We start from the raw sequence: 12,959 nt of genomic DNA, 5'->3' as shown, positions 1-12,959 counted from the left end.
AATAAATACAATTCATCATTTTTTGGAGGGGAGGGGGGGAGGGATCTGGAACTTCCTGGAACAAATGGCACTTTTACTACTAATCTTTAGCTACAGAAGAATGTTTTAGTGTCTGGTGAGCTTGATGAGAAATCATGCTTACTGACCTTTTGCTCTGTTGCATTTGCATGTTATGTGTCATTTTAGTTTAGGTTTGAGCTAACAATTTCTTCAAGACATTTTTTTATGCTAGGTATATTGCCATTAGCCACAGTGGAAGTTGAAGTCCTCGACAAGTAATAGCATATACTGAATGCCTACCTTCATTGCTTGTTTGTGTGAGCTGAGAAAACTCGTTATAAGTAGTGATGGATGGCCGTTAGCCAACAGCAGAAGTACCTGCTCAGGACTGTATTGTCTCTGCAGCCAGCCAAGATGCTCGTGTCTCATCCGACGAGGCTTTCACGGGCTTCCTGCTGTCTGCTCAGCAGGAGACCATGGGTGCCCCTCCCAAGGAGGTTGACTTTGACGTGTTTCTAATGAATTGGCAAAAGGTCACCGTCTCTGTGCTCTCCACAGACCCCACTGACGTGGTTATGGATGTAAGTTGTCTCATCTTACGGCAGTGACTGAAATGGGTGTATGTGCATGCATGCATATGCTTAGGCTGCGTTGCAAGAGTACAGTCAATTGCAAAATTTTACCGCACACAAGAGTCGCGAAGAACTGAATTTCAGTGAAACCAGGGCGCATAGCCTTGAATTCAAAGTTTTAATCTAAAGTCGTTTTTGCGACCACCACTGTGATCCATAAAATTATAAGTGCCATTTCTAAACAGAGCCAAAATTAACATTTCTTGTGGAACCAGTGCCCCACAAACGTTTGCGGTCGATTGTATCTACTTCACATAGCCTTCATAGTTCGTTCAGGTACCTGGACTGAGGTCATCTAAACGTTTCCTCAACACTCATGAAGTCATAGAGCACTAACAGTAGAAATAAGGAATTGTAACATAATATTGCTGTTAACTCTAAAATTTATTTCTATATTCAATATTGGAAGCAGTATATTGTCACAATCGAGGTGACCCTTATGAAGCACCACCAAGCCGCTACTAATAGGACCAAAAATAAATTTTAAAGGCACACTAAATAGGTAAACCACTTGGGCTGTGTTAATTAATCACCTTTGTACCATAACAAAGAACTCATTCTTGCCATGAAAGAAGGCTTTTGATGAGCCAGAAAAGATGCTAAAACGAAAGACGAGTTGGCGACGCTGCCTTCAACTTGATTTGCTTATATGAGAAAGAAATATTTTGAGAGTTTTGGGTCATGAGGGAAGTGGTGAAAAATATTTTGCATTCGGACCCTAGAGGGTCAATGGGACATATGTGTCCTACTCTTTGAAAAAAAACATTTAGTGTCAGTGGGACAAATACATCCCACTTATAAAAAATAAACGGCTTGGCATAGCAAAGTGAAATTTGTTGTTAACTATTTCTAAGCACCTCAGTTATTCAATACCTCACAGAAAAAGCTGAGTCTTGTAAAAAATATAGGCTCTTCTACAAAAGGGTTTAAAAAATGTTTTGTTTGTATTGCTCTCTTTTTTTTTTCTTTACAAATGGATTGCCAAGATATAATTGAAGCGGCACAGATGTTTTAGCCCAAATTGCACTATTCACTTGCTTCCTAAATTTTTCTGTACCGGCTATAACTAGTGTCTGCAAACATCAGGTTATAATTGTCTTGCCTGAAGCAAGAGGAAACTTCAAAAAATTTGATCATGGTAGCTTACCTGTCATCATTTAAATCTGCTTCCTCAGTTACAGGCTCTTATCACTCTCTGTGTTCTCATTGCAGGCAGTAGCAAGGGAGATTGGATTGCCTCCAGACCTCATATGCTACTTTGCTTTGTTTTTAGTAAAAAGGACAGACGCGGACATAATCAGTGAGTTTCAAATTAAGCTATGTTCAAGACATTGTGTGTTTTAATACTTGTATAATTTTTCATGACACGAGCACATGCAAGAAGACAAGCTGTTACATAAGGCTTTATCAGCTTGAGCAATTATATTGATAAAGCTGATGTGAAAGTAAAGAAAGCAAGGTTCAATGTGATTAAAAGCTCTTTGTCGCCTTGAGTATGAGCAGGGTTTGGAATACTGCGCCAATTGTGCCATTTTGATATTCAAGCAGATAGGTGTGCCAAATTACGCCAGAAGTGGAAAAATAACCGAAATTGTGCCAAGCTGTGCCAGAACAGCTGTGGCAGGTGTCAGTGAACGATCACCAATGCAGCGCAGGGCATTGCGTCGTTGATCTCTGAGGGCGTGTAAAAGTAACTTTTGTCTTCCGGCTGCCAGTGGGCATGAACAGCAACACCCAATTAAGTCCCATGAATAAAACTCCAGACACAGGAGGTCTGGAGCTAATCTGCACCTAACTGTTGGTGAAGCGGAATCACATGGTTGTGCTGGTGCCTTTTTCGTGAAAACTCATGCTGTTGGCCACGTCTTTTCCCTTGTTTTGTTTTGTTTTGACTCGTGCCGCTGCCATGATAGTTGCTCCTTATCATAGTGCGCAGCCCCATGATCGTGAATCCTAGTATCATGTCACTTGCATTGTTGTGTACTACGACTGCCGTGATCAAAAAGCTTGAACTGAGAGGGTGAGTCCTAAGGGAAGGTGCGTGCGGTTAGGGGATTCAGAAAAGGGGAGGCCAGGAGAAGAGGAATGTTGCTCCCTTTAGCTTATTGAGTGGGCATACACTCAATCACTCAATGTGGTTGCCAGACGTCTGGGTTCTTCTAGTGAGTGGCAAAGCAAAATCAGCCACATGCATAATCTTGGTTTGAGCTAGTTGGCATTGTTACATTACTTAGAAATATCTTTGAATAAACCACTGCTGGGTTCACTAACTGTAGTGTCTTCACAACTTCTTTTGGAAAACACCTCCAATCACTTCACCAGCACTTGATATAAAAGTAGTAGGAGAAACGCCTTTAGGCTTCTCTTGAACACTTATTTAATGCTGCAGAAAGCAAAGGCTTTTGACTGTTACCCCACTTAGTTATAATAATGCTCTAAATTAAATCTTGTATGCTCCAGACGGCTGAAATAATAATATATCTGTGTTACGGACTGCTGTAAAATCGGAATTTATCTGCTCCGATCTGCTCCAGAATGAAATTTCATCTGCTAAAAAAAGTGCCACAAAATAACTTTATGAGGAAAACTCATTTGGTGAGGTAGAAATACACTTAAGCTAGTGTGCACGCTCAACACAGAAACAAGTGAATGAAAGCCAAACTTTGGCATTCTGCACCTTGTACATGTCCCTAGTATGTAGCTTGTACACATGAAGTCCCATCTGGTGTGGTTCATAAGAAGCTGTGTAACGACTGTGGAACTACCTCTAGCATTGGCAAGCCTGAGAACCTCAAATTATGCACAAAGCAGTGAGAAAATTACATTGGGAAAGGGCACCATGCTTGTGACATGCTGTCAAAAAGGCATCAAATTGACTAGAGCTCGGCATCAGTAATCTATCCAGAAAAAGTCGCAGTTTCATATGAAAGGCAAAGCATTGATTGCGATAGCAAGTTAGTAGACACCTATACGAAGTAAGGATAGTAGCTCTGTCGGCTGTGCAAACTCGTAAACATTCGCTTACAAATTAAATTAATAAGCATGGTGTCACGCATGCATAGGCAAACATTAACACATCTTGCTCGTCGAGGAGGAGCAGCAGCAGCAGAGAATGAATTTAGCTTGATGCTGCCTCTCGCTTCAACGCGAACTGAGCGGCGAGAACACAGTGCACATGAAGCTATGTGTCCCTGGCACACCTAGGCTCTGTACTCATCGCAGATCGCTTTCAAGATAGGGCCCACGCCATACGCGGCAGCTGCTGGAGTAGAACCCCCTCCCCCCAGTGTGTTATGCGTGACAAAAGGCGGTGTGCTTCCTCCCCACTTTTCTCCCTTGTGCACGTGAGGTTGAACTGCCATCGTCCGCTCACCCTCGCAAGCTTTCACTCGCACATACAGCAGCATCGATGTTATCGCTCTTGGCCTTTGTACGGAACATTACGGTGACGCCCACAGCGACGGCAGAAATGCGCCTGGAGTGTCTATATAATTGCTATCGTAATTAAAGTGGCCATCAGCACGTCAACTGTTAGGCTTATCACGCACTGTTTACACATCACGAGAAACGCTACATTGTATATAAGGCAATATGCTCAACATTAATTCATGCTCACTGTGCCATTATATTTGTGTATACCTCGCTGTTTTTTCACCAATATTGTGACAATTAGCCGATACGGGGCTCCAAATGTTAGTTATAATTTTATCAGTTTTTACGATGATAACACATTTTATTTCATATATAGATGCCTGCATAAATGTGAACTATTTTGCTATAGAGAAAATAGAAGAAAGCAGAGCACTTATAAAACTGAGTTTTACCAAATTGTCTAGTGTTTGCCAGGACTCTCAAAATTTTCAACTTCCTTGAAGCAAGAGAAGTTGACAAGTTATGCATGCACTTCCTGAAGTACTCTTTATAATTTTCTTGCCTCTTTGCTTTTCCAGTTCAGAAACGGCTAGAAAACTTTGAGGCCCCTTACCTCTCCCAAACATCAGCTGGTCCAGGTCACTGTATTGTTATCAGGAAAAGGTATGCCAGCAAAGCATTTTCCAGCTTTGTTTAAGCTTTGAATAAAATAAGTGTAGTTCAAAATGACTGAATGTAACTTATAATGGATAATTTTTATGTTTTACTCAAACATTTGAAAGGGCGATAGTGTTGTAGAGCACTTGGCACATGTCTACCCTGTACGTCACATTCTGTATGCATGGTAAATTTAATTTGCACTTTGTGTTTTGTAGTGGGCTTGGCCTCTTTGCAATGAAGAACAGAAGCGTTTTCGTCATTGCTGTTCTTGTATGTCGTTCTGGTACAAGCGAGAAGTGGTGGGTTTTATTCCCAGCTGCAACATCTGTGTTTTGACAATGATGGAATTAAAAAATGTTGGTATGCTTAGATATACAGGGTGTTTCACGTAACTTGTGCCAAGAATTTTTAAAAAGTGGTTAGCCACAGTTGAATGAAACCAACAGCATATGGTTTGCCATCATGTGGCGCTCCTTAGAGTATTTTTATATTCTGCTTAATTAGTTGATTAACTAAGGTGAATTATGCAAAATATTAATATTCACTTTAGGGCCAAGTGTGTGTCATAGTCTTGTAGAGGGGGTTCAGAAAGAACCAATACGATTTTTGTGGCAACGGACATGCTGTGTGGCGATATTTTTCGGCGTTTGAAGAAAGCCTGCAAAATACGAAATAAAACCACATAACTGCACTCGCGCTATCATATTGCAGTCACATGGTTTTATTTCATATTTTATGGGCTATCTTTAAATGCTGAAAAAAAAATCACCACGCAGCGTATATGTTGCCACAAAAAATTAGATCAGTTGTTTCTGAACCCTCTCTATAACACAACGAAACGCACTTGGCCTTAAAGTGATTAAAAATTTTGCATAATTCATCTTAGTTAAATAACTAATTAAGTGATATATAAAACATACTCTAAGGAGTGCCACATGACAGCAAACCGTATGCTGTTGGTTTCACTCAGCTGCGGCTAACCACTTCTTTAATATCCTTGGCACAAGTTAAGTGAAACACCATGTATATGGACATTAAAGAACTCCAGCTGGTCGGGATTCATCCAGTCCTGCATTATAGCATTTATCGTAGCCTGTGTGTGGATGTTGGATGCTACAACCAATCAATTAATCAACTTATTGGTCTGTTTTTTTTTTTATGTTAAATTTCTATAGCCAAACCTCGGAACCTCAGTTCTTCCTTTATTTCCTTAGGAGGTACAGGTTTTTAAATAATCCTTCATTTGTCACGAGGGGAATTCTGCCACCTCAACTGGATCAGTTTATAAGGCGGCCATGGCTTGCACAATAAATGTCAGTTATCATATAGCTAGTTAACCCTTTGAGGGTCGAATTATTTTGAAAAAAACTTTCCCAGGTGGTCAAATTACTTTATTACGGATCTTGAATGTACAAAATGTATAAAGTCGGAAATAAATAGTAAAAAAAAAATTAGGAACAGTATTTTGGTGTCGGCATGACTCAGAACTGCTAAATGTTCAATATTATTTCAGAGTGTGGTACTCCTTGAAACACAGGTCTACGCACAGCGCCTTATCACAGTCTGCACACCTAAAGTACGTGTCTGGTCTCCTCTTGGAGCGACGAGTTGTGTTGATGCACACATGACATCTTCTCTGCGTGTGGCTGCCTTGGGCAGAGGTCTGAGGCACCCTCTCGCGTAAGCGCTTTGCCACAGAGAGCAAGAATACCTCGTGAACGGTGGTAAAAAACAAGCTAAGAGCAGCACTAATCAAGATAGAAATCAACTTCCGCCGCCCCTACGAGAGCATGCCGACAAAGAAAAATCACATTTCGTGCGCCTCCGTTGCGATCACGCGGCGGAACCGAAACCGTGAAAGCGTGTTGCCGCTGAGACCGAGAATACCTCGCAAGCGCCAGTGATAAAGAAGCTAAGAGCAGTGCCAATCAAGATAGAAATCAACTTCCACCGCCCTGCAAGAGAGTGCCAACAGAGATAAAAATGACGTTTCGCGCGCCTCTGTTGCGATCACGCGGCGAAACCGAAACCGCAAAAGGGGTGTTGCCGCAGTCTGCGCGATCCACTGAAGCTAGAAATCAGTTCTGTTTATCTCCCCAAGAAGGTAGCACAAATTTCAAATGCTTCTTGTAAGTCCTAAGAGGTGGCAGCACCTCCCAGTTAGCACGCATCGTCATTATGGCACGAAATTTCAAACAGAGGGACGAAACCGTACCCGTACGGCAAAGACCTTGCGGGACAGAAAACCACCGCCGTACATGTACGGCAAAAACCTTCAAAGGGTTAAACAAGCCCACAAATCAGTTTTTAATTACTTAGCATGCAGTATCATTTGTGGAATTGAAACTGAGCAATGCTAGTCCGGTCTTTTTAGCAGAAATCCAAAGAGAAGCACCAGTATTGGGACATCCATACTTAAAAGTGCATCACAATGCAGTGGCATCCCACTTACAAGCTCCCCAGAAAGCGTTTTCTGATGCACTGTGGGACAAAACAAAAAATCATATTTCATGACACATTTTGAGGACGAGTTTTTTGAACTTAGTGGTGGTCACAGTAGTATTCCTGTTAACATGTTAGCACTGACTGGCTTCAATTCTTTTAAGGCGAAAGCCTTTCTAGATTCATAGTGAAGTTTGTGTCAGCAGACCTGACCGCCAGTGTCCGCCGAAGCATCATTATGCCATATGTAGACAGATTAAAGACAGCTTAAAGAATGAAAAATGATTGATAGTGACAGTTCGTGAATGATGACATTATAGTAGAGATTGGTAGAGGTTAATAATGACTAGTAATGACTAATAATGACTACTAATGCTTTGTAATGACTACTAATGACTCCGAAATGACCAATATGTCTAACGGCGGCTTGTAATGACCACAATTGATTAGAAATGACTAGAAATGTCTAGTAATTGGTAGCAATGACTACTAATGACTTGTGATGACTTCAAATGACTACGAAATGACCAGTATGTCAAACTACAGCTTGTAATGACCACAATCGATTACAAATGACTAAAAATGCTTACTAGTGAGCAGTAATGACTAATAATGACTGAAATGACTTGTAATTACTAGTAATGACTATGAAATGACCAATGTGTCTAAGGACAACTTGTAACAACTACAATTGATTAGAAATGACTAAAAACACTTAGTAATGACCAGTAATGACTAATGATGACTGAAATGACTTGTAATGAATACTAATGACTATGATATGACCGACATGTCTAACAATGGCTTGTAATGACCACAATTGATTATAATTGACTAAAAAGCTTAGTAGTGAGCAGTAATGACTAAAAGAAAGAAGAGAAAGAAAAGAGGCAACGAGAAAGAGGCAAATGATAAGAGGAGGAAGAGTAGGCTTTCGCCGTTCACCTCTTAAGAGAGATCTTAAGAGACCCTGTAATTTTTTTGTCAACAGAAGTTCAAGCTTGTTATTACCTTTCTACTAGTTCATGCAATAATGACAAATTCTTCTTATTTTCCTGTAACAACAGCTACTGGGACAGCGGTTGGGACAATGCACTGATGGATGACCGTGTAGCTCTGAACCTAGCCTACGTGCAGACGTTAAGTGACGTGGAACGTGGCTGGGTGGTTGTGCCCAAAGACACACAGCGACAGCTAGCCACCCTTCAAGCCAAGGGCTCCAAAAAGGAGGTCTGCTTGTTTTTTACCGTATCCAGTGCAATTCCGCAGAACTTCTGCAAACACTGAAGTCAATTCTCCGCACTGGCATGGTAAAAGGAACATCTGCACTGCAAGATTTTTTTTTACCATGGCAGTGCAATTTTTTAGTTATACACACAATGCCAGTGTTATCTGTAGCATGATGCTTAAGTTCATCACCATTGCTGGCATCTGGTTGGTTATGTGTTATGAGGCTGCACCTGAACTTTATAAAGGACAGGCCTTATTTTCATTGTGAGGGAAAAAATCATGATACCTCACGCAGTGCATATGAAGTTGGACATTGATAACCTTGTGTGCGGTTTCCATGAGCTTTGTGCTTGCTGTTGCCAGCTGGCGTGAGCACTTCATGCAGAACCCTGATAAAAACACTGATTATGACTGCTGCGGTGCTGCGAGAAGCTTTGGCACAAGTCACTGACATTTACAATGTTTGGAAAGTTCGGCACTTCGCAAATATGCGAAACCATGAGCTGGGAAGCCAGGCTATTTCAGAAGTAGCAAAACACCTCGCAGATGGTGAAGCAAATTCATAGCTATGCCTGAAGGCCTGCCAGTTACAAGTTTCATAAGTCACAGATTGCATTGCAAAGGTCCTGCTTCTGCATGTAGCGAATCTAGATTGTAATATAGTTGGCTTGTTAAGACTGTGAAAACTGTAAACAGTGTATCGTATTTACTCGCATAATGATCGCACTCACGTAATGATCGCACCCCTGAATTTTGTTGTCAAAATTTGATTTTTTTTATTTCCCGTGTAATGATCGCACCCCGAACTTGCCGCAGCGATAAGTTGTGTGCCAAGTCTAGCTAATATTGATCACGCTTACCATCTGTCAAATGCTACGCGAACAACTCTTCAAGACAAACCAAGCAGTCTGCACTCACCAAACATTCTTAAGTAGATGCCTCATTGCATTACTTTCATCACTTTCCGCACTTCCGTCACTAAAACATGGCTGCAACCGAACTTGCCTTTATTATGTGTAGGCTTTATAATGGTTGTGGTCAACAACAAAAAAGGCGCCTTTCGATTCTTTTCATCTGCACTCGTGGGCACACAACAAACCGCGAGCGGCAACGATAGTAGCCACGTTTACACTGATACATTAAATGTGCACCCTATTCGTACGCCGACGCTTGTAACACAGCTAAGATATTCACCCATCCTTAGCGGAAACGTGCCGTATTAGGATAGTAGTGAAGACAGATGCCGCAGTTTCCGCAGCATGCCGGCCATGTGTTTCTATGTCACTGTCAGCCAAGCGCGCCCATCTGTTTTTGTCCCCTCAAAGCGGACATGGCTACGTTATTGTCGCAGACTTGCCGATATTAACGATATGAATACATTACTGATACGGCAGAAACTGTTTCAATGCACGTAATGTACTCACGAGAAGAAAAAAGATCGCGTTCGGCGCGTTCGGCTTGCTCCGTCGGCCACCATTTTTTGTTTTGGTGTCCCGCAGCAAACGCGGGACGGAAAAAATTTTTTTTTCCGTTTCACGGGAAATTTAACCCGTGTAATGATCGCAGCCCCGATTTTGCGTAAATTTCTCTTACAAAAAAGTGCGATCATTATGCAAGTAAATACGGTATACGCTCACACAGGCCCAAAACCTGCACTCTTAACGCTGCACCCTGTCTCATGCGTCCATGCGAGGATTCACACTATGTGTGAACCCAAGAGAGCTTTTGGTACTCCAAAGAGCAGAGGAGCGGGTTCTGAGCCATGGAAGAAGTACAGTGCAGTTCTCTGTTAAAGGGAACACCCATTTATTATATTTGGGTACTGATAACACCTAGTTTGCGACATGAAGGTGTGCAGACTACTCTTTAATGCCTATGTTAACTTTTTTCAACATTTGGCATTTTCCATGAAAAAAACAAAAGTTCTTGCACTCTAAACCCGTGTGTCAGGCAATACCCCTGACACTCGGGCACTCTAAGGTCCTTTAGGTAAGGGGACACATACCGGAAAGGCGTTCAAGCGCAGTGACACATGATAAAGGAGTTTCTCCCTTAAGGCAAAGTTTCTTTGTGGGAAAGGACATAGCGCATCTACTTTTCGAGCGGAGAAGGAGTTACTCTCACATAGAGCGTTCACAACTCGTCAATAGAAGGAAGCCTATTACACAGCTACAGTGCCCCATATGTATTTTTTTTACCTTGCGAAAATTAATTTTGTGGAGTTCTGTGATTTGTCGAACAGTGAAGATTTACTCTAGCTATACTCTAAAACGCTCGCATCACGTCGCTAGTGCCACCGTATTGAATTCAGGCAGTGTCATTTCCTGCGTTGTCTTTGGTGTGTTAACATCATGAAACCATTGTTCGTTGAGCATGTAGGCCCACCTTTTGCGGTTGGCGGCTTGAGGGGACACTGCCGAAGCAGTCAACATGAAGCATACTCATGATGAGTGGACGTTTGATGTTTTCCACTTTCGCCTTGGCTGCGTTTATCTCATGTTCAAGAGATCCGAGAGCGACAAGCGTCAGAGTGACCTCAACTCTTGCTTCATTGCTAGCGTTTCGCTGAACCATGATGCAAATGCGCAGTTCTGTCATGCGATTACAATTGTGTGAATAACACATTCAATAAAACTCGTTACACCTGCACACACGAAGGAAGGGACAAAAAGACGTGAAAACGGACAACAGAAATGTGGCCAGCACCAGAATAAATACAGCATGCACAGCTATTCTAGTACACTGCAGCATAGCAAAACACCGACTGTACATAGTTGCTAGACCAACTTAAATTGCTGCTAAGAGCGCAAAAATGCAAATAGAATGAACTAATATGTGCATTATAAGCCATCAACAACAAAAAAAAAAAGCTTTTGGGTTCTACAGTAGCTAAATGTAATCCAAATACGCAGCTTTTTAAAAATGTTTTCTCTCTTGCTGCACTAACAACCAGTGCTTTTTTCTTGTGGCATTCATCTGAGGAACCACTTAAAAAAGTTAGTGCAGTGCCATGTGTCATCGGTGCAACTCCTTTCTGCAAAAGGTCCTTCAGAGTAACAAAAGAGGTTTACTGCAAAGGACTTCAGTTTTGCCCATGTGTCAAGGGTATAAGACGAAATGACAAGGTTGTGAATAAAAACAAAAATGGTTTATTTTTTGCAGGAGTTTACACAAGTGCATGCAAAGTAATCAGTGGTAATGAAATTAGCATAGGGATTTAATTGTGAAATGGTAAGAAGTGACTTCGCTTCTTGGTGTGACTCAGTGGTACCTGGCACTTCATGTAAAATATTCTCGAGTGACCCTCAATATTCCATCTGGACAAATCTCTACTTGCTGCCGCCCGAGCTTCAGGCCAGTGCTCAACGGCATCTTACTGGGCATCTGCGTTTGGTCATTCAACATGTTTTTTCCTAGAGCAGTTCAGGCGCAGGTCTTGAATGTCATGCGTTAATTTTCCACGCTTCCTTGCGCTTGGCACAGATGTAATTAGCGTCTCTGCGACCTGTAGTTGAAAATGCACCAAGTTTAGGAGATTTGTCCTTCCTCTTTCTGGGTAATTTTTGATATACAGTAAAGAGCTTCCCTCTTTCTTAGGATTTGCTGATGTTTAGAGGTTGTTATGTTTGGCTTATTTGCCAAAGAGCGTAGGCAGGGGCCATTGTGGTACTAACGTCAAACAACATTCCACCGAGTCAACGTGGACACTGAGATGCTGACAGTGATGGCAAATTAGAGGTCGGTGTGAGAACAAGACGATGGAGGTTTTCCCAGAACTTCAGCAAAAGATGGCAGGACCTGGAGAAGCTTTACCTTTTGGCGAGCTTGGGTCATTGACCTATCCCTGGTCGTCAGTGAAACTTTTGGTCTAGCATGCTTGCTTCCCCCTTGCCAGGATCAGCTTGGGGGGGTGGCACATGGCCTTTGTGTCAAGCTTCTTCTCGGAGGCTGTGTGCTGTGGCGATACGAACCACCAGGCTGGTTGATTGGGACAGTACCCATTTCTCTAGCGAGTGATCTTGAGAAGACAGAGGGTGTTTAAGAGACATCCTCAATGTGTGGAGTGTGCTCTCCCAGAACGATGTGGTCTGCTCTGACGTGTAGCCTGTAGGTGCGTGCTACATGTACTGTGCTCCATGCTCCGGCCAGTACGAGTATGCTTTTCCCTGTAAATAAGTCTGCCCTTTTTCCCCCTTGTGAATAAATGCCCCGTTCTATTCCTCCAACCTCGTTACTACGTACTCATAAAAAAGTTGACAACTCTCATGGTAAAAATTCGGACAACTGCATGTGCCCTCCTAGCCTCCATGTGACTGGCGCCCCACTAGCGTAGGCCAGTTACCCGTTTTGAGATGCACCGGTGGCATAGGCTGGAGAAGAGACCCTCAGTGTGACATCAGACTCTGAGACCACGACAACCCCGAATTCCACAGGGTGTTTGAATACTGTGTAGGCTTGCTCTGTGATGTATTAAAAACATTTGGGTACGTACTTTTCAAATATAGTTGTATTGATTAGTAGACGGGTCATCTTGCTGCCTGTGAGGCTGTAGCATTTCGTCTTAGGTCGAGGAAAATATTGTTTCCTTCTCAATTGAAAGTTCCTCTGAATGTTGTCTGAAGA

The 12,959-nt window shown here is 42.2% G+C and overlaps 1 protein-coding gene across 1 annotated transcript in view; it reads left to right on the top strand.

Moving 5' to 3' along the window:
• Positions 1 to 12,959, top strand: part of LOC126536481 (sorting nexin-17-like) — a 39,865-nt gene that overhangs the window by 5,869 nt on the left and 21,037 nt on the right. Inside the window, exons 4-7 of the mRNA XM_050183464.3 lie at positions 406 to 581; positions 1,845 to 1,932; positions 4,583 to 4,667; positions 8,174 to 8,336. Coding sequence (XP_050039421.1) covers positions 406 to 581; positions 1,845 to 1,932; positions 4,583 to 4,667; positions 8,174 to 8,336 — 512 coding nt within the window. The remainder of the gene's footprint in view (positions 1 to 405; positions 582 to 1,844; positions 1,933 to 4,582; positions 4,668 to 8,173; positions 8,337 to 12,959) is intronic.

The sequence above is a fragment of the Dermacentor andersoni genome, chromosome 4 (genome assembly GCF_023375885.2).
Source record: "Dermacentor andersoni chromosome 4, qqDerAnde1_hic_scaffold, whole genome shotgun sequence".
In the NCBI taxonomy this organism is placed as follows: Eukaryota; Metazoa; Arthropoda; class Arachnida; order Ixodida; family Ixodidae; genus Dermacentor; species Dermacentor andersoni.
This window is presented reverse-complemented; position numbering and strand designations above follow the sequence as displayed.